At 48.1% G+C, this 24,684-nt stretch overlaps 1 protein-coding gene across 1 annotated transcript; it reads right to left on the bottom strand.

Moving 5' to 3' along the window:
• Positions 1–1,855: 1,855 nt before the first annotated feature.
• Positions 1,856–13,443, bottom strand: KLF15 (Kruppel like factor 15). The gene is made up of 3 exons (XM_026052660.1): positions 13,342–13,443; positions 7,928–9,035; positions 1,856–2,262 (listed from the first exon to the last, which is right to left on the bottom strand). Exons 2-3 carry the CDS (start codon positions 8,968–8,970, stop codon positions 2,094–2,096), a joined length of 1,212 nt encoding a protein of 403 aa, XP_025908445.1. The 5' UTR covers positions 8,971–9,035; positions 13,342–13,443; the 3' UTR covers positions 1,856–2,093.
• Positions 13,444–24,684: the final 11,241 nt, after the last annotated feature.

The following is a 24,684-nucleotide window of genomic DNA, read 5'->3' as shown; positions in this document are numbered from 1 at the left end:
TCCAGCACTTTGGCACTTTGATGCTGGCCCCATCTTCATGTGGACCATGGCAAGCAACTCTTCCCTTAACACAGGATTTCCTCAAATGAGAAGGATCTTTGGAGTCACATTTAGAGCTGTTCCATCGTCTCCCTGTCACATAGCACCTGAAAGCTGTGTCTAGGTGAATCAAAATTCCAAGCACTAATGTCTTGGTTAAAGAGCTGGCTACAAAGGAAATTAATGAATAATAATTTCAAAAAGGAATTTAAAATTTCCATTTTCATTTTATTGTCAAAGTAAATATATTTTTTTATGAAGAACAAAAGAAAATATACAGAATTGTAACTTATGTACACTGGTTTTATAGGTATTTTTGTTTCCAATTTACACAAATTTTGATATGTTATTAAAAGATATTTTATATAGATATGCATCTATGTACAGTTTTATTTACATACATTCATAGGATGTGATATAAACCAGTCAATAGATGATAGTTCATTTATATTAATTTCTAGAGGACAGAAGGAATGCATTTGCTTTAGCTAGACCTACTGCTCTTACATACAACGTGGTCTCCTGCATTACCTAGCACTAGAATTGCAGTGTTCTATTTCCCATTTTGTCAACAAAAAGACAAACAGATGCCATCTGCGAATGAAAAGGAAATGCAACATCCATTATAAAATTGTTTCTAATTACTGAATCCTATTTTTTTTCTAAAGCTTCTTACAATTGCCAGAGTTCAAAAGGAGAGACAAAACAATGAAAAAAACACAATCACTTGCCTGCTACCATCTGAGTATTTGTTTAAATTCCCTTCTTAGCCAGCTACCATGGAAATTTGTTTCTTTTGGCTGCTGTTCTCACCCCTTCGCCCACCCCAGCTGCGTGGAGCTCTGACATGGCTGTCAGCAGGAAAAGAAAAACACGTCACCCTTCGACAGAAGATCTCACAGTGGTGTCACACCAAGTTACGACACCTACCAACCTCCCATGGGAGCCAGTGGGTCTGGGGAGACCCCGGCGGACGGATGGGGACACAGAGCCCGGTCTGGATGCTCAGCCCCTGCCAGCAAGGCCTGAGCACCTTCAACTCACGTGGGCAGTAGACACCCATGGTGCCCAGTGCTCTCTGAAGACCACTGAGCAGAAGACGAGTTGAGCAGAGGCTGGAGTTGAGCCTCACAGTTCTGATAAACGGCCTCTTGCAGCTTGTAGCGCTAGATAACAACCCTTCTGCTAAAGCATGTGGCACTTCAAGCCAGCATCAAAGGAAAGCAGGGTTTCCTACAACACGTGGGCCTCTCTATACCCTCAAAGGCAGCGTAGGACATGAAAAGCATGCGCGTGGCATCCACAGAGCCTCACCAAAAGGCCTTCACTCCAACCCAAGCTCCTGTGTTTGCTTGGAATCTGCCTTTGCTTAAATATATATGTATGTATGTATGCATATCCACATACACACACATATATATATGTATAGCCCTCACCAAGGAAGAGGTAAGTGTGAGCCAGAGAGACCCAAATGGCTGGGAGATGCATTCCATGCTCTCCATGCCTTGCCTCCCCCCGACTCCCACTGTTCCTCCTCCTGTTGCCGGCCCCTACAAATCCTTGTCTCAGGCGACCCAAAAACAAAGGAGTTGTTTTCATTTCAAAAGGAATTTGCTGTTTCCAAACTGGACAAATAGAGCAGCTTAATAAAAACTCACAATGAATGGCCTGTACATGAGCAAAGCCCTCAGGAATGCCAGGGCTATAATTAACTAGCAGCAAGCAACTCTTACATTTTCCTGTGCAGCAGAAAACAGCTAAAAATAAAACACTGTAATTTCCAAAAGAAGCAGCAGCAAAGGAGGAAAAGATAGAAGGAAATTAACATCTTTAAAAAAAAAAGACAAATGGGAAGAAACACCCCCCTCCCTTGACCCAAGAGAACTTCATTCTCAAATCGTGTTAGAAGGACATGGGACACAGACGTGGTGGTATCAGGTAACAGCATTGACTGTTGTGTGAAGACAAATAAATTATCACTAGAAATATAGTGAGAAAAGTGCTGTCATCGGCTGTTCTGGGACGGCTGGGCGGGAAGGGGAAAGCGGGACCCATCAGTTCACAGAGCGGACGGAGCGGTTGCTTCGTGGGAACCGATGCACCTTGACATGTTTGGACAAGTGGTCGCTTCGAGCAAACTTCTTCTCACAGACAGGACACTGATAGGGTTTCACCCCCGAGTGGGAGCGTCTATGCCTGGACAGCTCATCTGACCTGGAGAACCTGCAAGAAAAGAGAAGCATTTTCAAATAACTGATGTTTTGCATTGCTAATTTTCTCACGGTCACATAACATCCCCTCAGGCTGCTGGGAGACTCTCCTTATAGCAAGGCCCAAACTCTCAAATGAAAGAGTTGAGAACACACAACAGAGACCGTCTGGTCCCAATCAGCAGACATCAGCAGCGATGGAAACGCACAATTAACAACCTCATCTTACGTAAATTCTGCAGCAAGAGCAATGCATAGAGGCAATGTTTGTGCCTCTTGCTCCAATCCTCAATAACATGGATACAACTCTACTAAAACAGTGCTGCTTTTGATCCTCAGCACCAATTCAGGACTCCTCCTAAGCCCGGCCTGCAATCTCTTTCCTGCAAAACCAGCATGGATCCTGTCAAGCAGAGATAACAACATCCCGCAGGTGAGGTCTGCTCCAAGCTCGCACTGACACAAGTACAACAGCATATCCAGTAATTGCGGCTAATTTGAGATGGACCCCAGATAACAGCCAGCCGTATTTACTCAGAAGCTATTTGCCTTATCAGATCCAGCTCAAAACACTGGCCTTTGTATGTTCTCTTGCTGGCTAAATAAAGAGTTATTAGCATCTCAGTGTCAGAGACGCTAAGCGTTATAACAGCTGGAATCCAGGCAGGCCCCCATGGCCACTAAAAGAGTTACTTCATGGGCAAATTAAAATCAAGATTGAGCCTTGAATTAACCAAATTGTCTCCTAAGAGTCTTCCCACCTTCAGTCTCCACAGAAAAATCCCCAAAATAGCCATCATGGATCTCACAGGCTTTACTGAACACAAATAAACTTGCTAATCTGAAGGTCTTAGCAGTAGAGCTAGCTCTTTTTCTAGCTTGGGCTTGACTGGAAGTCACAGGGTTAATGATGCCCTGCTAAGACAGCCCTGTCCGGACGGTGCAAAAAAATTGCTGCTCAACAAAGGGGAGTTAAGTGTTTTGTTGCCAGAACAGTAACAAAGAGCAGCACAGAAAGGGAGCTTGCAAGAAATGGTATCAGCTGTTTATTTACCATAAATAAATGAAGTCATGGGCACTTGCTGAATAAATGGAGGAAAGAACATGTAGAAAAATGTGCCCTTCTGGAGCAAAATATCACATCACCAACGGGATGAATATGCCGTTTTTATGAAAGGGGAAAAACAGGACCACTGGGCTCCCCTGAATAAGTCCTTCATGCCAGAAAAATAAAGTTTCCATATAAAGGTTTTAATTAGCACCGATTTCTCACCACCAGTTAAGGAACAGGATGGAGTCACTGGGAAAGCTGAGAATGGCTTTTTTGGTTCCCATAGGTCTTCAACGTGGTGCCTGCTACACAGAGAGATCTCTGCCAGTGCAAAGAGACACAACCTTGGGGAAGGTACAGTATGGATCCAGCTTTCCCAGGGACATTTCTGGAGGAAATACCTTTACCCATTTTCCTTGCTTTTCTACCTGGTCCTTGCTTTGGTAACACCAAGGTAAAAGAGCCAAATGAGCAGCATTGTGAGCAGCTCTCTATGAAGAGGTTGCGATGTTGTTTATGCTGACCAGCTCACCAGGACTTCCACATCCAAAGTGGACAAGAGCAGATCTGCTGCTAGGGGAGGCACTTCCAGGAGAAGAAGAGTCAGAGTGGACAAAAAGCTCCTTTGCAAAAAGCCATTCTTATATTATGTAAAGATTTGTCCCTCAGAGAAAGAGGAACATGAGTTGTGGCCAGGTTGCCTTGTCCCATATCCATAGTTGTTAAGGTCACCATCTGCAAGAGAAGTGCAGTAGCGCAGGGCCAACCTGGCACAAGAGAGCTGCCAATGCATTTTGATGGGAATCGCGCGGATGGCGGGAGAGAAAGCAGCACATATCAGGAATGAGCAGCTCTGCTCATCCCTGGGAGCTCGAATGAGTTCATCCGATAAAAATACACTCTGCCTCACAACCATGTCCTTAGCAGAAGAGGCAGGAATGTTGCAACACTGTTCCCCAGCAGTCACGGAAAGATCAACTTACGGAGCCCACAGAAATAAACCTCAAGCTGTCAGTGTGTTTACAAGAAAACAACGCAAAGGTTAGGACAAGGAAGCCAGGGAGGATCTGGTGGCCAGGCTCTGCAGGGGGCGGCTAAATGATATTTGCAGCACGTTCTGGCACTGAAACCAACCCAGGAACTGAGTAAATAATCCCCAGCGGACTGCCAAATTCAAATGAAAATGAGGTACCCCCAAAGAACATCTAACCAGCCAAACGCATGCCCATTTCCAGATAGATTCCTTCTTCCAAAAAAAGGAGGAGGAATTGAGAAACCCTAGAGCAAGAGGAAGAGTCTCCTTCACCCCTCTGTCTGGTGGGACCTCATATGTCACTGTATGTCCCTTGGAGACAAACACTCCAACATACCAGGTTCTCAGCCATATCAGCATGGAACTGTGTGGCTCAAAGTGGAAGAAAAGTTGGTCACCTCATCCTCCTCCAACGTAGCTGCTTCTCCAGCCAGTCTGACAACAAGGTGGCAGCCCTCCCTCCATCCTGCCCCTCCGCAAGGCAAAGCTCCAGCAAACTCCTACAGCTGCCAAGAGCTACAGCCCCCCGCAGCCCCAGCAGAAGGGCTGCACGGGACCCCAGCCCCTGCCTCACTGCACACCTCAGCTCACACTGTCACCACAGCGCCTGGCCAGTCCCACATCCTGCTGGCTGCAAGCGCGATAAGGCTTTAAATCCTGCTTATCAAAGCAGGCAGAGGTCGTATGGGCCTGCAATGAACAACCTCCAAGAGTGGTTAAAGGGGAGATATCGCCATCCTCCCTCTTCCCCCACAGAGAAGGGGCCATTCTGCCCAAGCACCATGAGGCCAAAAGCCATGGCTGCCCACACAGCACCTCACAGCGACCATTTCAAGGCCATGGCCTAACGTAGTGCTGGTATCAACCACGCTGTGCCAGGGAGGGCCACACGCAAGGGGCCCACAGCCCAGCCTGGCTGCTGGTCCAGGCTGCCTCTGGGGCCGTCATGTGCCAGCGTCATAACGGATCCGTGCCAGCCGGCCACGGATCAGCAGGCCGAGCGGGACGGCGGGACTGTGCCCGCGACGGGTCGCTGGCCGGTCCTGAGCTCCACACAGGCCCTCAGCTGAGAACGGCGCCCGCCTCGGGACCAGGAAGGGCAGAGGCGAGCGGAATCCAGCCGCCTTCGGAGAGAAGCTCCCAAGACAATCTCTAGAGATCATCTGAACCTTCCAACCTTGAATATTCCTTCATTCTATGATTCTGTTATTCCACGAAGCTCACGACGCTGCCCCTGGCCTGGTGCTCCCCGAGGCTTCCATGGCGCACACCTCTACGCTTAAGGAACAGACCATGACTTAGCTATTAGGCCCCAACCCAGGGCGCCCACAAAGCGTTAATCCTCACAACTCCGCTGCTTTCTCCTAGGCAACATTTTGTTTCTTAAATTACCATATTCCAAGAGCTCAAGTCTTAAGTGTTTTTGGTGAAAAATAGATACACAAACAAGCGCAAGAATGCAGGGGGGGAGGGGAGATGGAGCAGAGCCCAGCAGTGTTTTTGCACTTAAATTCATTCGAGATAGTATAAAACTGAGATTCCAGACGTATTTGACTTAGTCATGTGAGGCAGCAGCTCTCTCCGAACACCCAGAGAAGGTAAACACACTTTCCTGACGACAGAGCACTGAGGAACTTGTTGCTCAGCTGGAGGGGGTCTGGCCCCTTGCTGTGGCTGTGCAAACCCCTGGGAGCATGTGAGGACCTCGCTGGGTACACCAGTGAGCCAAGCTCCTGCAACGATGCCTTCTCCCACCACGGTGCCTGGGGCCATTGGGGACAGAGGTACCAGTTTGGGCTGTACTACACAGAAAGAGAAGAAAAAACAAACCCAGACACCACTTCTTGCAGCTGCTTGTGGGCAGGACACATGTTCTTAGTGGCCAAGTTGGTTACTGTCTCATCCTTGGTGGGTTTCTCATCTTTAGAGTAGTGGCTGGCTGCAGTGAAAGCCCAGGGCGCTCCGAAGTTCAGGCCCTGCACCCTTCCTCCATCCGTGGTGGGAAGCCATCCCGCTTCCTCCATGCTGTTCCTTGCAGTGCTGGGAGAAGGCAGGCAAACCCGGCCTACAAGCTCCATCCCTTACTTCTTCATTGCTTTCCTAAACCTTCCCCTTGGTTTGGCAGCCTGTCTCTGTAAGAAGGCAGCACTGTACATCATCACTTGGAGGCAGGCAGAAGGCAAAGCTGGGTTTGTTGCCTGCACCTATGCCAAGAGCCAAGAGAAAAGGACGGCATGCTTCAGCTATAGGTCAGGGACGAAACAGCCTCTGCCATATGGGTGCAGTCAGCTAAATAACCTGGCTTTAATGTCAGTCATACTGAGCAGCAATGCTCACAAAAACACCTCCAATGCAAAACAATGGAAAGACCATCACAACCAGTTTGTAGAACCACCATAAAGCAGAAGTGCAAGAAAAAAAAAGTAGAGAAAATCAGCATTGATCCACTCTGTCCTTCTGACGAGGCCCAAACTCTGCTTTGGGTGCAGAGGATTCAGCCCCACTCTGACCTTTTCCCTCAAACCAATTCAGGCATCTCTAATTGCTGCATGTCTCACATACTTGCATTTTCACTCAGCCCTCTCCTGTTACTTTTTACCTCGTCCGTTCCCCATGATCACCACCCATTTCCTCATTAGACATTGCTCGCAGAAGCCTTGCAGGGTATTCTTTGAAAGAAGTCTGGTTTAATTTAATACAAGGGAGTACAGATTGTTTTGCTTCCCTCATAATCTGTGGTACTCTTTGTTAACACTTGCCAGCAGGCAGGCCATTAGCACAGCTAATTAGAAGGAGAGAAGCAGGATTCCAAAGTTTCCCACCAAAAAATCAACTTTCTGTTTTAAAAACTTTTAATTTTTAAATTTGTATTAAAAAAATAAGACTTCCTATGATGCATTCTGCTTTCTGCTTAAACCTGCAAACTTCCATTCAAGCACTGTTTGAGCATTAATTGCACCTCAGCCTCCTGGTTACATCGTTATACCTGACAGCTTTTTGCAATTTTGAGAGGCACCCACGCGCCTTTCTGAACAACCTCAGAGAACAGAGCCCACTGGAACGTCACCAACATCATCTCGAGAAGCCCTGGGATGGAGTACGTTCTCCCTGAAGTCGCCTGAAATCCTGGAGGTCTTAAGCCCATGCATTTATCATGCCCCATGGCTGGTCACGCGCAGCCCCATGCAGCTGGACCTGTGCACAACCATGATGTACAGAGATTTGGCCCTCAACCAAGCCATTCATCTGCAGGCTGGTACCAGCCCAGCATCTGCTGCAGCTGGTGTGTTGCAACAGGATCTGTTGTGACTGCAAGGCGCTGCCTGCAGTGACAAGCTTAATCTGACCATCTTGAAACACTAACTACTAATGGATTTTTTTAAGACATTTGCACAATTGCTGCCAACAGGTGATGCTCTGTTATTCTGTTGATCACAGCCCCTGTGTCATCTAAAAGGAAGAAAAAGGTCTTAGCTCTCAACCGAATTGAGCAAGGCACCAGAAATGGTTTTTCACTCAGGCTGCAGACCTGTTTGCTCGAGTGAGCAGGGAGCGAGGAGGGTTGAACCCCAACTCTTGCACCCCAGTACTAACCTCCATCCGCAACCTGGCCATGTACACGCAAAAGGCTTTTCTCCTGTATGCCTCCTCAGGTGGGCTTTCAAATGGCTGCTTTTCGTGTACATCTTGGTACAGCCAGGGAAAGAACATTTGTGCATTTTAATGAGTTCTGCTGCAGGGTTCTTTTGAAATTTCTGACCCATGATGAGTCCCGTCTGACCCTGGATCATGCCTCCTGGCCCAATTGGCTTGGCGGCGATGGGGACAGGAGCAATGCGGACAAATTTAGAGGACAAGTTCAAATTGGAGGACTGAACTATTTGGGGCACAAGGGCAAATGTCTGTCCTTGGATGTTGACGAGGAGCTGTGCAATTTTAATATTCTCTTGCGCTGGTCCTTGAGAACTGGGGCTCGTGTTGGACTCCTGCTTGATCTGTACAGGCTGGATTTGGAGCATAACTGGAATACCATTCTCCAGGGACATTCCTCCATTTGAAGCCTGGCTACCTTCCGTTGAGCTGCTCAATTGTTCATTTTTACTCTCTTTTAAACTAGCGCTGGGTACCATATGGTCTTTTTGTTGTACAGAAGCAACAGAACCTTGGCTGCAAGCTCTCAAGTCCTTGGTCTCACTTTTAGGTCTTTCTCTTAGCTCCAGCTCCATGTTTTCCTCCAGAAATTCCTCGATTTCCTCAAGTGTAGGCTGAAATGGTCCAGAGTCTTCCATATCCACTGCAAATTCAGGCAACCTAAAATACTCCTCCTTCACTATTGGCTGAAGTCTCCTTTTGTCCCACCAAGACGCAGCAGTGTTCCCCAAAGACGCCTGGGACAATAAGTAGTCTAAGATGCTGTCCTGGCTTTCGGCACTAGATGTGCTCCCATAGCTAGAGCTGAGAACCTGGGAATCAGGGCTGGAACAAGAACAAAAGCTGGAAGAGTCACTGTCATCTTCTGATAGGGGTGAGGGCAGCATTTGGTAGGACCTCACCCCTGCTGTCATGTCCCCAAAGTATCCAAGAGAAGATCTTGTGGATGAAAAAGATTCATCAGTAGGCAGCAAGTGATCCACCATTCCTGTACGATCTCCTAGGAGTATCTCAACAGCATATACCACACGGTGAAGGTTCAAGTAAGAGCCTGAAGACAGGAAACAAAACAGCAACAGTCAGAAGTCAGGTTTAATCATTTATCTCCACAAGCTAAACTTTATAAAGCTCACAGAAATGTTCTAAGCATCCAGTCTCTCCGAGTTCACATGCTGCTGCATGCTTTGATATGCCTGCACCACCCCCTAAGGACTGCAAGTGCCTAAGCATTTTCCAGGATTGCACCACGTATTTGCAAAAGGATTCTTTCAGAAAGCATTTCACAACTGTGTGTGCTCTAGATTTACAGCTCCCTTCCAGGGTATTACTGGCAAGAGAAAATAAATTATGGACTTTCACTCACCTAACAATGAAACCTAGAGCCAAAGAAGGGAATGGGGAAGATAAAAAAAGAGTTGAAATTTCTACCACCTAAACAAAAAAAAAGTTTATTGCTTGTGGCCATAAAATGCAAATCCCTTCCTTATCTTGTAGCTTTCCACTGACTTTATTTTTAACTTCCTCGGTTCCACAAATATAGGCTAATCAGCATAATGCACGGATCAATCTGTCAGGAGCCAAAAATATTTGCTGTGCTTCAGCATTTACTAGGCGGATTTTCCCCTCCAGATGTAATGAATCAGTGTGCCAACGTCATCGTCACCTGCGCTGCCCTTAATAAGGCTGGCACGGTGCTGAGCTAATTACCAGGTCCCGGCAAGCCAGCTGGGCGCTGGGTTCCCCTCCTCAGCGCACCCACCTATCTCCTCAGGTCCAGAGACCATCCGAACCTCTGGAAGGTTCACGTGGGTGCCCCGCATCGGAATAACCCCAATCCTGCAAGCCCCTTGTCCATGCAAGCAATAGTGCCAGGGTAGCCATTGCAGACGGACAAAATGTGCAGCAACAGAAGTGCAAAATCCACCCGAAACAGCACGGTTTGCTCTGAAAAACATGCAAATCCTGCACTTCCCCAGCTCAGCGAATTTCCTTGAAAACTTTCTGGGGAGGGAAAGGCAGGAGGGGGGACTGCACAGTTGGTTCCTTTCCTTTCTTTCCTCCCCCAGAGGGGGAAAAAAAAGAAAAATAGGAATGCTTACGGGATGGAGACTGTTAGAGAGCAAACGCGGAGACCTCCGGCCGGAGCGAACACTGGCCCCCAGTCATTCGCTCAAGGTGACTGATGGAGAACAGAGCTGCATATGTGCAGAATAAAACAACTCTGTCTGTGGAAGGCATGCGGGCTGCAGAGATAGAAGTCATTTGATCGGCCTGTGAGGCTGTGTGTGCGAGTGTGTGAATCGGGAGGCATGTGACCCAGCGCGAAGGAAATGCCACTCAAGCCTCTTACACGCTGTCATTTTCCACAGGCTCCGCTCTGGATGTTTTGCCATGAATAGTCAATAGCGCCCAGTTTTGGGGAGGGAAGGGGCCGGTTATGAGGACTATTGCAAAGCATCTTTGCTGCCCGGTCGCCAAAATTAGCCCCCGTTTCTGCCTTCTCTGGAGAAAAGGAAAAATCAAAAGCCGTCTCTGTGCTCAGCGCTGCAGCTAATACTGAGCGAGACGTTTTACGCGGCACCTTTAAAGGGCTCCTTGGTGGCATCTATTAACATTTCATAGGAAATAGAGGTGAAAAAATACTTCTTAGAGCTTCCTCCTTTACACACCCGGAGGAAGTAGGTGCAGGTTGGAAGGAGGAGACTTAAAAGTCAAACTGCACATTTTCCTGCTTTGCCAGCCCTGTCAGTCAGCTATTCCTCTGAACCGATAATGAAATACTCACATGTGCTGAATACGAGGAAGTTCAAGCAAAGGTTAGTGGCTCCGTTCTGTGACCTTAGCCTATAATCATTTCTTATAGTAAAAGTGAAGAGCCAGAAGAGCCAAAGTACTTGTGAGACATGTGCTACCTATTTTTATTTTTCTTTAAATCTCAGTGTAGACAGAAAGTTAGTCCCGCAGAGGTCACAGAGCTGAGTGATTCCGGGTTTTAAAAAATTAATCAGAACATGGTTTGGAGAATTTTTCATTGGCCTCAAATAAGTATTCACCCAAGCACCTTTTTTTTTGCTTTCCCCAAAGTTTGGTGACCGCTGTGCAAAGCGTGGGGCAGGTAGAAGCACTTGTCCTCCTGCATCTCCAGTGATCCTGGATCTGCACTGTTCCCACCTGAGCTTGTGTTCGGCTGCTGTGACTCTGACATCTGGAATGCGACACTTTTTTTCCCTGTAAAGTCCTGTCTGCTTGTTTGTGTTCAAGGTAAAAATGAGTGTGCGTGGAGAAGGGCGCACCGAAACCAAGTGTTTTGGGGTTTTTTTTAATTTGAAATTTTTGAAATATCCGAATGAATGACTTCCTAGTCATTCCTACTTCCATTCAGGAAGCTACATATCAAAATATCCACGGATTTCAGAGGGAAAAGGACTAACCCTTAATTTGAGTAAAAACTAAGGGGGGAAAAAAGAAGAGCAAAAAAGAAAGAAAAAAAAAGAACAAAAGAAAGAAAGAAAAAAGAAAATCTATCAAGCGCTATGCAACATTTCTCAGCGGAAAACAACCAGCGCTCTTATTTCCCTGTCTCTTTTGACAGAATCAGTGTCACTCGGTGTAACTGGAGTCATTTTAGGAAGGCAGGGGACTGTCAGGGGCAAAGAGATCCAGGCACATTGCAGCCAGATCTGCTTTCTGTGCACTCTCAAAACTTGCACAGCAGCCAGGAAGATCGTGGGGAATGCAAGGAATGCAGGATCGAGCCCAAGCTATATTTTATCCTAAAGGCCAGACTAACAACTAAAAGGCTTTCATCCATACTTTGCCTGAAGACACGGCCAAAACCCAGAAGCTTCAAGAACAAAAACAAAAAAAATAAAAGGCCAGGGATCCGCAAGCTATTAAAACCATTTACAGAAAGCATTCCACACCTTAAGCCCTGAAAACACGTTATAAATGTGACAGCCACGGAGGGCAGTTCCCGAGCCACTGAAAAATGGGCATTTCTGGAGCGAAAATCGGTAGTTCTTTAACAAAACAGTGGCCTCCAACTTTTAAGAGCAACCTGGGTTGCTCTGAAGTCCCTTCTGCCAGAAACACGTTGTTCTGCTTAAAAACCACCCGCCTAACCACGAGTTTAAAAGGAGCAAGGGAAAGCGAGGAAAGGGATATTCAAAGAAACAACAAATAAACCAATAAATAACAAATAAAACGTCGTTCTTGGGAGCCTGCTGGACGATAAGGGGCTATTTCCCAGCCTGTCATGTCGGGGGGCTGCTTTGAAACCCGAAGTGCAGCTCAAGTGCTTACAGCAGCGGCACATGTTCCCGTTCGGTGCGCGGATGCACGGTTCCCACACGGATTGCTACAGCTCCTTCCAGCCTGGGAGTAATCTCTTTAGTGTTTTTTTCCCCGCTCCCTGTTTCCTAGAAGATTTTTTTTTTAAGCTGGTCGGACTAGCTGCTGTGTCCCAGCGATAGAGCAGCCCGGCAACTGCTCCGTGCGACAAAAAAAAACAGCATTTCTAAGAAACTTAAGTGGGAATGCATTAAAAACAACAACAAAACTGGAGGGAAAGAAAGGAAAGAAAGGAAAGAAAGGAAGAAAGAAAGGAAGAAAGAAAGGAAGAAAGGAAGAAAGAAAGGAAGAAAGAAAGGAAGAAAGAAAGGAAGAAAGAAAGGAAGGAAGAAAGGAAGGAAGGAAGAAAGAAAGAAAGAAAGAAAGAGCAGGAAGCCCTTTGCCCCCACAGTCCTGCCAGCGTTTTTGGGGTGCAGGGACCGTGCCCCGTGCATGGAGGGGGGGCGCCACCCAGCAGCCTTTTGCCGGTGCCCTCGGCTCTGGAATGCTGCGGAAACCCTTGAAAAGCTCCGTTTTGTGCAAGCTCCCTCCACGCTTGGGAGGGAGACTCTTTATTTACAGCAGCTCCCCTATATATATAGGGGAGACACTTTATTTACAGCAGCCGCGGGCCGAGTCCCCCCCGGCCCCATTAAGCGGCCGCTGCCGCCGGCGCTTCCCGGCGTTTCCAGGCCTTATTCCCGGGGTGCAGGGAGCCCCGAAAGCGGCCGGGGGCAGCGAGCCCCCCACCCGATGCTCCCCGAGCTGCCAGCTCGGATTTCTGTGTCCCCCCTTCCCCGTTTCCCCCTTTCCTTCTGCTCCTCCATCCCAACATCCCAACCCGGGCGCCTTTCCCCGCTCCGCGATGACCGCGAGTAACCCCGGCGCGGGCAGCCCCGTGTGTGTCCCCCCCATATTGCGGGGACCCCCCCGCGATGCAGACGGGGCGCACAGACCCCCCTCGCCCCCCTCGCAATGCGGGGGGCTCCGCAAGCAGGACCCCCCCCCCCCCGGGCGCACGTCCTCACCTGGGCTCCTCCGTGCGGGGCAGGGAGGACGAGGCGACAAAAACAGCGCTAAAAACGCAGGAAAGCGGCAAGAAATAAAAAAGAGAAGCCCCGCAAAGGCCGTGCGGCGGCGGAGCGGAGCGGAGCGCCGCTCCCGTAGTACTATATCCCCCTCACATGACGGGCGGCCGGCGGGAGGCCCGCGAGAGGCTCGCCCGCCGCCGCCGCCCCCATTGGCCCCGCGCGCCGGGGGCCGGGCCGGGCCGGGCCGCCCGCCGCCTCCGTGGGGCCGCGGCCCGCCCGCGGCGGGGGCTGCGGAGCCGCGCGCCGGCAGCACGGGGGGCCGGGGCCATGGGGGGTCCAAGCTCCCGGGGTCTCCAAGCCCTTGGGGTCTCCAAGCTCCCGGGGTCTCCAAGCCCCTGCAGTGTCCAAGCTCTTGAAGTGTCCAAGCTCCTGGGGTCTCCAAGCCCCTGGGGTCTCCAAGCTCCTGGGGTCTCCAAGCCCCTGGAATGTCTAAGCTCCTGGAGTGTCCAAGCTCCTGGGGTCTCCAAGCTCCTGGGGCATCCAAGCTCCTGGGATCTCCAAGCCCCTGCAGTATCCAAGCTCCTGGGGTCTCCAAGAGCCCAGGGTCTCCAAGTTCCTGGGGTCTCCAAGTTCCTAGGGTCTCCAAGCCTCTGGAATGTCTAAGCTCCTGGAGTGTCCAAGCTCCTAGGGTCTCCAAGTCCCTGGGGTCTCCAAGCCCCTGCAGTGTCCAAGCTCCTGAAGTGTCCAAGCTCCTGGAGTGTCCAAGCTCCTGGGGTCTCCAAGCTCATGGAATGTCCAAGCCTCTGGAGTGTCCAAGCGCCCGGGGTCTGCAGGCTCCTAGGGTCTCCAAGTCCCTGGAATGTCTAAGCTCCTGGAGTGTCCAAGCTCCTAGGGTCTCCAAGTCCCTGGGGTCTCCAAGCCCCTGAAGTGTCCAAGCTCCCGGGGTCTCCAAGCTCCTGGAATGTCCAAGCTCCTGGGGTGTCCAAGCCCCCTAGGGGGTCTCCAAGTCCCTGGGGTCTCCCAGCTCCTGGGGAGGTCTGAGCTCTTGTGGGTATTTGAGCCCCTGGGGTGTCCAAGTTCCTCTGACTCTTCCAGCTCCAGGAGCTGTGCAAGTTTCTGGAGGTGTGCAAGCACCTGGGGGTTTCCAAGCCCTGGAGATATCCAAGCTCCTGGAGATGTGCAAGACCCTGGCGGTATCCAAGCCCTGGAGGTGTGCACATCCCTGGGGATGTCCGAGCACTCTCAGAGGTGTGCAGGCTCCTGGCTCCTAGGCTCCTAGGTGTGCTAGTCCTTGGAAATGTCCCAGTTCTTGGAGTCGTGCCGGTTCCTAGAATCATAGAATCGTTATGGTTGCAAAAGGCCTTCAAGATCAACAAGCCCAACTGTAAACCCACCACCACCATGCCTGTTAAATAGTGTCCCTAAGTGCCTCATCTACACATTTCTTGAATAGTGCTGGGAACAGTGACTCCACCACTTCCCTGGGCAGCCTCTTGCAATGCTTCACCACTCATTCTTCCTAATATCTAACCTGAACCTCCCCTGGTGCAACTTGAACCTGCCCTGGTGCAACCCAAGGCCATTTCCTCTTGTTCTATCGGTAGTTATTTTGGAGAAGAGATCGACTCCCACCTCACTACAACCTCCTGGAGTTGTGCACGCTGCTGGAGACGTGCAAGTCCCGTAAGACAGTGCAGACCAGTGGAAATACGCAAGAGCCTGCAATAAGCATGTCCCTAAAAGTGTGCGATTCCCCAGAGGTGTGCAAGGTCCATGGCTTCAAATGTGCAAGCTGCAGAGGTCCACACTGCTGGAAGTGCCAGGCTGCAGGTGCACACTCCTGGAGATGAACACAGTGACGCAGGAGTGCAAGCCCCTGGAGATGCCCACCTACTGGAGGTGTGCAAGCCAGAGGAAATATGCCAGCCCTGGACAAAATGGGGTTACTTCTAGCTATTGGTTATTGCTAGTTAATATCACTAGCCATATGTTTTAAATGTAAACAAGAGTTCCCATCCAGAAGGCACGGAAACTCTTGCAGCATGAAGCTCCTCCGAGCAAGGTGCAGTGAGAGCCCACAGGGATGCCAGTTCCTGTGGCTATCTGCTAAATCACTCCCTTTTCATATTTAGCTTTTTGCTTTTCCACTCGCTGGGAAGGTGCAAGCCCAGATGCTGGACAGCGCAGCCTCGTGACGACAAGGACCAAACTGAGGCACCAAACACAGACATCCGCAGGACGTCTTGTTTGGAGACACACCGTGTGGGAGCCGTGTGACTAAAAATAATGGAAAGGTTTTACTCATTTCAGCCAGTTTTCTCCCCTGAGCTTGCTTTGGTTGTGATTGGGAGCATTTAACCCTTCCCCTGTTCAGGCAGAGGAAGTAGAGCTGTCATTTTTCCCATTCCCTGGCAGTCTTTCCAGGGAAATAAATTCATAATAATAATAAATTGATAGATAATATACAAAACACATTAAATACAATATATACAAACTACAATAAATTTATACAAAAACATCAGGGCTAAATTCTTCATTAGTGTGTCTTTTTTTGATGTTAAAGGAATTACAGCAGTAAAAATGCTAGCTTTAAATATTTTACCCTAAATAGTGGGGTTTTTATGGCAAACCTTGCTTTACTCTTTCCATAAATTAAAACCTTTTGTTCCCTGCGTTGGTGAAGTTTAGTTTTATGCAATGCACAGGGCATGAGACATATATAGCTAAAATCCCAAGCATTCAAAATTGGGCTTAACTGGAATTTGAAAGACCAGCTGTACAAATAATCCTATTCTAGATTAATTTTAATACCTGGAGAACAACCAAAAGTTACTCTTAATAACATTACTCATAAGATCGATATGCATGCCTACACAGAGATTTCTAAAATTTTGTTTTTCTAACTGTTTTTCCCAAAGAAAATTCTTTATATTCTGGTTAAAGTCATTTTGGCTTTCTTGAAATTGCTGCAGAGGTTCATAGGTCTGCCCAGGGATGAGTAACCTCCTCTAGGCTGCAGAATCCAGCAGAGCATCAGACTCTGGAATATAGGGCATTGGAGATCACTGCAAGGTAAAATACACTGGCAGTGAGTGGGCAAATGTAACTAGGGCTTCCATATTTCTGCCTGGGATTTCCTAGGAAAAAAGCGTGTGTGCAGGCAGCAGGAAGAGACTGCAAAGTGAGTCCTGAGCAGCTGGGATGAACTCATGACCAGCACTTGCTCCCACACAACGCAATGAGCTGTGGATGCACGGACTTTTTGCATGTGTCTCAATATCCTTTCACACATGTGATGTGCAACTCATCACGCTGAAAAGTTGCAGGAAAGCCCTTCTGCAGTGCCCACACATTTGGGATTCCTGCATTCCCAGCCATCTTGCAGAAATCACTGCCCTGGCCACACTATCGGTATCAGGACATGCTGGATAAACATCCAAAGCTCTCTTTTTCTGACCTCCAAAATTCCTAGAGAGAAACAAAGGACATTTTATCAACAAACAAACAGTATATAGGATGGCACAAGTTTTGGTATTTCACTTCTGCGTGAAGAATTTCACTTCTACACCAGCTAAACCAGAGAATTATGTGAAAAAAAAAAAAAAAGTCGCAGTTACTTTGAACCCATTGTGGGGTCATTCTGGGTGGAAAAGACCGACAGTTTTATCTTCCACAGCATCTTTTCTGAACGGATATTTTGTTCAAGGCATTTTCTTTTCCAGAATGCTGGTTTTGTGCCAATCAGTCTGTTGTGAGGGCCTAGAACCACTAAAACCCCCAGATACATTTATGAGTTTAAGCCCAAAACTGAGAACTGCAATTGGGCAATCAGCCCAGGCCACCTTCTCCGTCCATCCAGGACACTCGAATTCATTCTAAAGCTGTGAACCAATTTACTAATTAACTCTTTGGAGCCTCCGGCGATAAAACCACATGGTTGCACTTCTGAAAACCCTGCTAGCTTTTCCTTAACACCGAATGCACTCATCTGGACAAAAATATTGGATTCTGCTCATTTTTGGCCACCTACTCTTCCTGAGCCTCAGGAGGACAGTCGGGCATTTCGGGACGATCTTTTGTGCAATCATTTTGCCTTTTAACTCACAGACTAAACTCCGTTGTCACCTCCACCGCTGGCTCCTGCTTGGGGATTTTCCATTTGCTCTTTCTCCACCTTGCAGGAGAGAAATTCAGTCAAACTGGTTTCCCAACTCGGACAACCTCTTTAGCTTTCCTATTGCCCAGTCAAACACAGGGGCCAAAGTAAAGATACTTCTCCCTGCCTTTTGTCAGAGGGCTGCCTGCTAAAGGTCCAGCCAGGAATGGCAAATATATCTCAATACTGGAACATTTGAAAGTTTTCCTGGAGATTATAGTGGTGCTGCGTTACAAAGTCAACAAGAAACTGTGGGCTTACATGCTGCATAGCGTGGAGCCATTAGAGGTGGGAAAGGGAGCAAACACTGTTAATATCTAAGAGCTCCTTGGCTCTGCCCATGCGTTCCCTTGACATTGGTGGCTGTACAGAGCCTTATCTACCTGCCTCAGATCTCCCCATCTCTTAGAGATTGTGCAGTTTTGTGTTACAAGGCACTTCACATTTTTGAAGGGAAAGAAATTGAACTTCATGGGTTGGAGAAAGAGGGACTGTGTTGCACAGGGCAAGCGCTTTGCTGTCTTTAGGGGTCACCTGCAGCAGCCCCTGCTCTTCCCCATTTATTTAATGGAGCAGCAAACTAGTAGTAAACGAATGAACCAAGCGGCCCCTTGGCAGAACAAGGGTTCTGAGTGATTGCTTGCACATTCTCATGTAATTTAAGAATCAAGGCCACTCTTTTCCATGACAGAAGCACAACATAATAGAGCAAAGAAAAAATAAAGAATGTGAGTTCTATTCTAGGATCTTTTGAATGAGCCTTCTGCAAGCGGCTTCCTTCCAAGTGCCACGGAATCAAAGGCTGTGTCCGGCTGAGGGCTGCGATTTTCAGCACCAGCACAGTGACGTCGGCATGGAGGCAGCGATCGAGCCTGTCAAACCCTCCTGCAATGTTACGATCGCTTTAACTTAGCAGTCCTTGACATTCGCAGATAAGGACTGCAAGTTCTCCCAGTGCTACAGAAATATTGACACACAGAATATGTTTATCCCTGACTGTGGTTCTGCGGGACAAGGTGGAAACAGGAACAGCAGTCTCAGGACTTCATTTCTTTGGCCTCGCAAGGGCATCTGTGCTGCAAAGCCAACAGCGTATTGATTTGTTTTTCCCTTAACTAGTTTGGAAATTGTGTTGTCTTTTCAAGGCAAAGTTATAGGCCTAGGGGGAGATAAGATGGAAGAAACTCCTTTTAGGAATGCTTATGTTAATGTCCTTTGAAAGATAAAACCCAGCACGGAGCTGGAGTGTTTCTGATTCTCCCTCCAATTTTCTGTTCATTTAGATAGTGAGTGTGAAAACATCACCTGACTATCTCGCTGCTATTTTTTCCAGGCTGTCTTTAACCAAGTCCAGTTGCAATCGCAGATCTGCACGATCCTCACGTCTTCACCTGTGCAAAATGAGCAAAAGACCCTAAGAGCGGGCCACCAACAACCCGAAGGGCCAGGGGAGGTGGTCAACAAGGGTACAGGTGTGCTGAGCATGCCAGGCGCCAGCTGCCCTGCGGAGCCCGCGCAGCTCATGGCGAGATGAAGCACAACAGCTGCAGCTCAGCTGCTCAAACCCTGGTCTCGGGGCTGCGCCAGAGCCGAAGCCTCCGACGTGACAGATGAGGCTCGTTCCTAGAAGTTTGGAAGCCAGGAAAGCTGCCTGGTCCAGGAACTCCCTCCTGCAGAAGACTCGGGGACCAGCAGGTCTTCAAGTGCCACAGAACCCACTGGCTCACTTTGAGGAGATTCAGCACCTACCTCTGCTCACTGAGGAGAGCAAAGCAGACTGCAGGGCAGACAGGAGAATAGGGGACATGACTTGGCTGCTGTTCAGGAGTGGATCTGCAATAAACTGTGTTTCCCTGCCCTCTCCTGGAAGGAATACGCCAGAGCAGGAGGCACTGGAGTGAGATCCTGCTGCTGAGTGCTGCAGGAATGGCCCGAGGTGGTGAGAAGAGACCCACAGGCTGAAGGGGATGGCTGTGAGGACGATGTTTACAGGAACGAGCAGCCATGAACGTTCAGGATCCGGCGCGTGTTGCCGACACCGAGTTTGCAGGAACTGGCACACCTCTCCAGAGAATCGGAATGTCTTCAAGGAGGAGCTGCCTGCTTGCCTGGCCGCTTGCGCTGAATTGAGAAACACAGGATGATCCAACAGATGGAATCCAGGGCCTCTCCCTCACCTTAAATAGTAAACACAGAGCCCGCACAAAAACACTGGTAACCTTCGCTCAGGTCATGGAGCGTCACCAGGTCAGAAGCACACCACCACACGGCACTCATGGCATTCCCAGGAGGAGATGAAAGAAAAGATGAGTGTGACCCCATCACCTGGCCAAGGATATCATAGAATCATTATGGTTGGAAATGACCTTCAAGATCATCGAGTCCAACCATAAACCCTTCCACACTCTACTGCTCAACCATTCCATAAGTGCCTCACCTATACATTTCTTGAACACAGCCACCACTTCCCTGGGCAGCCTCTTGCAATGCTTCACCACTCATTCTTCCTAATATCTAACCTGAACCTCCCCTGGTGCAACTTGAGGCCATTTCCTCTTGTCCTATCAGGAGTTATTTTGCACAAGAGATTGACCCCCATTTCACTACAACCTCCTTTCAGGTAGCTGTAGAGAGCGCTAAGGTCTCCCCTGAGTCTCCTTTTCTCCAATATGGCAAGAGCAGAGCAGGGAGTTGGGCTGTGCAGTCCTGAAAATCTCTTTGGAAACTACAAAGCAGAGACAGTGACAGAGTACAAAGTTCCCCACACTGGTGGGGCCCAGGCTGGCAATCCAGTCCTGAACCTTCAGCTGTGATGTGACTGTTAACCCACCAGGTTCTCCGTTCGGTGACTGTGACCCAATGTAGCCTCACGTTTGAATAAATGAGATGTTTTTCTCAAGTCTGATTCCCCTCCTGCAGAGTCACCTGAATTACGTTCTTTTTCAAAACACCAAACATCCAAAGCAATATGAGCACTGTTCTAGGAAGAGGACTGATTAGCAAATTGCAGCTGGTAAGATAATAGTGGGAGCAATGAACCACAAAAGCTGAGTGTAGAAACTCTACAAATAAGTCAATAGTTGCAGCGTAGGACTATGAATCAGGGCCTCTGGAATGACAGGACCAACCATATGTGAATCGTATAACCTGAAAGAAGTCTCACATGCTTTGAATTTTCTTTGAAGTTGTATTTCACCAAGTTGTCATAAACCCTGCAAAGGGGCAGGCCAAGATTCTCCAACATATTCTAAAAGTGAGTCACCTCCCTGCAGCTGATGTGTTGGTCGACACAACGCAAAATGGGAGCATGATTTGTGGGTGGACCATGAACAAATACGCATGTTGGGGAAGGAGAGTTATCTTTGGAAACCATCACCGACTTCTGTGTCTTCATGACAGGCGGAATCACTGAAGACCACAACAGAGAATACAAAATATCTGAGCCAGTTCCTTAAGTTTTTTGCTTTTTGTTTTTTTTACCATGGCCCACTCAAGTGCAAGTCCCACTTGATGGTCTTGCAGTGTCCTCTGAGCATTTCTTTATCCTTCCCTTTCCCCTCTTATCAAAGAGACAAGCTTCAATAAAACAGTTCCAGCTGCCTTAAAAAGGAAGAAACCTCCAATTTCCTATTTCAGTATAGGGGTTAAGCACAACATTTCTGCTCATCACACAAATAAACATTAAATGAACGTTGAGTTATATCCCTCCTGTGACTAATGTTCTAGCTTGTTTTTTAAAGTTAATCCTTCATACACATTTTTTCCCCTCTTGTTCTGTCTTACATTTGTCCAGACTCCTGTGTTCCTAGGGGACTAATTACCCACTTAGCAGTTACTCTGAAGTCCAATTCTAGGAGTTGGCAAAACTCTGTTCTTCCATGCAGGCTTTCAGAATAATACTTCAGCTTGTTTCAAGCAGCACCACTTTCTGGAGCTTCTTACCAGCTTGCTTTGCCCTGGACTGAGTTTCACTGTGCTGCTGTTGAGAGCTGTTTGCTTGTCACAGAGCAGATATTCTCCGCAGAATAAACAAACAAGACAAAAAACAAAGACATTGTTCATTTTAAAATGATCCATTGCAACATCATGTTCTATTTTCTCATGTAATGAATCCTTAGTAGCAATGTAAGCAATGAAGAAAACATGGTTTCAGACCTGGATTATACCTCCCCAAAATACAGACCTGATCATGCCAAGTGTTTTCATTCACACTAACCTTGGACTTGTCAGAAAATTTGGGAAAGTTTAGTCATACACCTTGAAATCTAAAGATGCACATTTTGTTATTAATAGGTGTTTGGAGGCAAAATACTCATCCCTTCCAGAGTCTTGAGAAATAACTGTCTTCTCAGTGCAGACCACTGGCATATACATATATATTTTTTTTTCCCTTAAACATCGCTTGGGAGGAATCCATTTCCGTTCTCACTTTTCTACTCTTTAATTGTCTATATGCCCAGAAGCAACTTACCTCATCTCCTTGCTCTTCAGTTTCTCCATCTGCTCCCCAGTAATAATAATTTCATGCTGCACAATACTGAACACACGTATGATGTTCTTAAGATGCTTTTGGGCTGACTGGTGAAAAATATGTGGACGAGGAGAAGATGGCAAAGTATTTTTTTCACGATGCCTAAATCCTTTGGCACAGCGAACGTGGCAATTCCTATAGTAAAAACCTGCAGTCATTGAGTGGGGAAGAACATCACATCTTAATTGCATCACTCTTCCATAATCTCCAGTTAATGACCACGCTAATTGAGCTTGGCCTAAAGAAGGAATAGTGCTAAACCTCCACTTTCCAGAAGAGTATCAACAGTTGCTCAGGATTCGACTAAGGGGACTTGGGATCTGTTGTAGACATGCAACACAGCACCAGCCTGTGGCTCGAAAGACAGCTTAACCCAATGCTTGAGCAGCACTTAGACCCAGACTGGTTTTTGACTTAACTCTGTTATCTAATTGGGAGTCCTCCATGGGAGGAGGGCTTCTCAAGATAGCACTGCTGCTCCTGTTATTACAATAAGCATCCATCAGGCCAATTTGTCAGGTTTAGCTGAAGTTCATTATTTAATTCTCTTGCAATGGTTTGTTGCCCCAATATCACAGCCCCTATGGCAAATACAGGCTCATTTCTGCCCCACAAACAGCAAAGCATTGCAGTGCCAGCCCTTTCACAGCCTCACTAGGATGACCAACCAGTCAAGAAAGCTAAGCTCTCCTTTCACCCCCAAAAATAAGAGAGAACAGTTACCACTGCTCAGAGAAAATGCAAGGGCCAGTGGTTCCAGGATGTCAACTTTCTCGCTTTTAGCATGCAAAATCAATTATAATCACATGTGCAAGTTACTTGCTGACGGGCTCGTCTCCATAGGCCCAGAGCAACAGCAGCACTAACCAGGAATTTCACTGGCAGGCTCTGCAGAGGAAAAGAAATCAACTGCAAAGGCTGGACCTTTATCAGCATTGATCCTGTAATTAACTATTTACTTTGAGGGCTTGGCAGGGTCCTATACCCAGCTCAAAGTTATACTCTTTCTAAAGATATTTTCCTTACAAACCCAATTCCCTCTCCATTTTTTAAACTCAGCATTTTTTCTACTGTTTTATACACCTCGTAGCTTCTTCACTTTGTTTTTTCCTCTACGTTTTTCTCAGTTTGGACATCGAGGCCTCACAAACATTGCTGCTTGCATTTCAGGTCATCTCTTAGGTAGGTCGCATGAGCCCGCAGTGCCCGAGCCCAGCGCTCCGTGTGCCGCTACTGCTGGATGATGCTCATCTGCCCAAAGGAAAGGACGCTTCCCACAGCCGCACTGCAACTCCTCCCGCTAGATTTACAACTTGGAAAAAAAACATGTTTATGCAAAATCTGAGCTCGGGAGCTGTTCTTAATCTGTCAGCACCTTTTTAAGAGGAATCCAGGAAGTGCTGGGCATTCATATACAAATTAGAACTGCCGGGTACTTTTCCCTTCCTTGTTTCTGACCTGTGCACTGAGCTGTCAGAGTGGACTATAGGTTGGGCCCGCATGCAGCTGACCGGCCAAAATTTCCCCTCACCTGCCCAGGGCAGGAATCAGGGTCTGGCAGATGGGAAGTGTCAGCCGCACGTTATCAGGGGCTAGGTCCGGTGAAGGGCCAGCAAGGTTCAAGAAATCCTTGTAATGATGCCAGGAGGTCACAGTGAATCACGTCTCACTGAGCTGCATGGCTCTGATTCCTGACTCTCCGGTGTGCTGTACCTTTGGGGAGCACAGCCCCTGCTTTGGGGAGCGTGTTCCTGCTGCCTCAACACTGGCTTTGCCTCTCCCTTCCCTGCAGCACCAAAAAATCTTCCCCATTGCAAACAATTATGTGTAGAGGTGTATCTGCCACCTTTATTTTACTATCACTAGTAGGCTACAAGCTGAAACTGCTGCTTTGGTTGTCACTACTACCTTCTGCAGACCTCAGCAGCAAGCGTTGAAAATCGCTGCTTGCAAATAATGGACTTTGTTTTTCTCTTAGTCAGTCCCAAGGAGATGAGCACGGAGCCAAAGCAAGGGATTTACTGTCACTCTCTGTTGTGCTGGCTGCTGCAGCTCCAAGATAAAACACATTGGCATGGGCCCCAAGATCAAAAGGCTGCAAGTTTGGAAGAGTTTTATCTTGGCCGCTATCCTGCTCATTGGTTGAAATTGGAGGATGCTCCCTTTAAAAGCAATTTCTATCCGCTTTCAGTCATAGGTTTCATGATGGCTGGAGCAGCTGGAATTCACAGGGAAGAGGCAGGCACGTAAGCAGATATCCAGATGCACCAGATATCTGGTGCAGAGCAACAGGGGCCACCTGGGCTGCCATTCAGGGAGCTGCTGCTTGGGCTGCTCACATGGAGCCAGCGGTGGCCAAGTGACTTCCAGCTGCTGCACAAAAAACTGCCAGGCCTGGCTTTGCCAGCACTGGGAACACAAGCCCAGCTTCTGGCACAGTACCAAAAGAGGGGACATTGCCCCATGGTGACACTGGGGGTCCCAAGAGCCACCCGCAGGTCTGAGATGTCTCAAGCTCTGACGTCTGTCCAGATCAGAGATTACACACGATTCCCTCGGCGAAAAGACGGGTTGTGCAACACTGAAACAAACTTTACTGCAGAATCAGGCTTAACTGTGCCTCATAGCACACTGGCGCAGTGCTTCCAGGCCT

The sequence above is a fragment of the Nothoprocta perdicaria genome, unplaced genomic scaffold, assembly GCF_003342845.1.
Source record: "Nothoprocta perdicaria isolate Ctin4 unplaced genomic scaffold, notPer1 scaffold_9, whole genome shotgun sequence".
NCBI lineage: Eukaryota > Metazoa > Chordata > Aves > Tinamiformes > Tinamidae > Nothoprocta > Nothoprocta perdicaria.
This window is presented reverse-complemented; position numbering and strand designations above follow the sequence as displayed.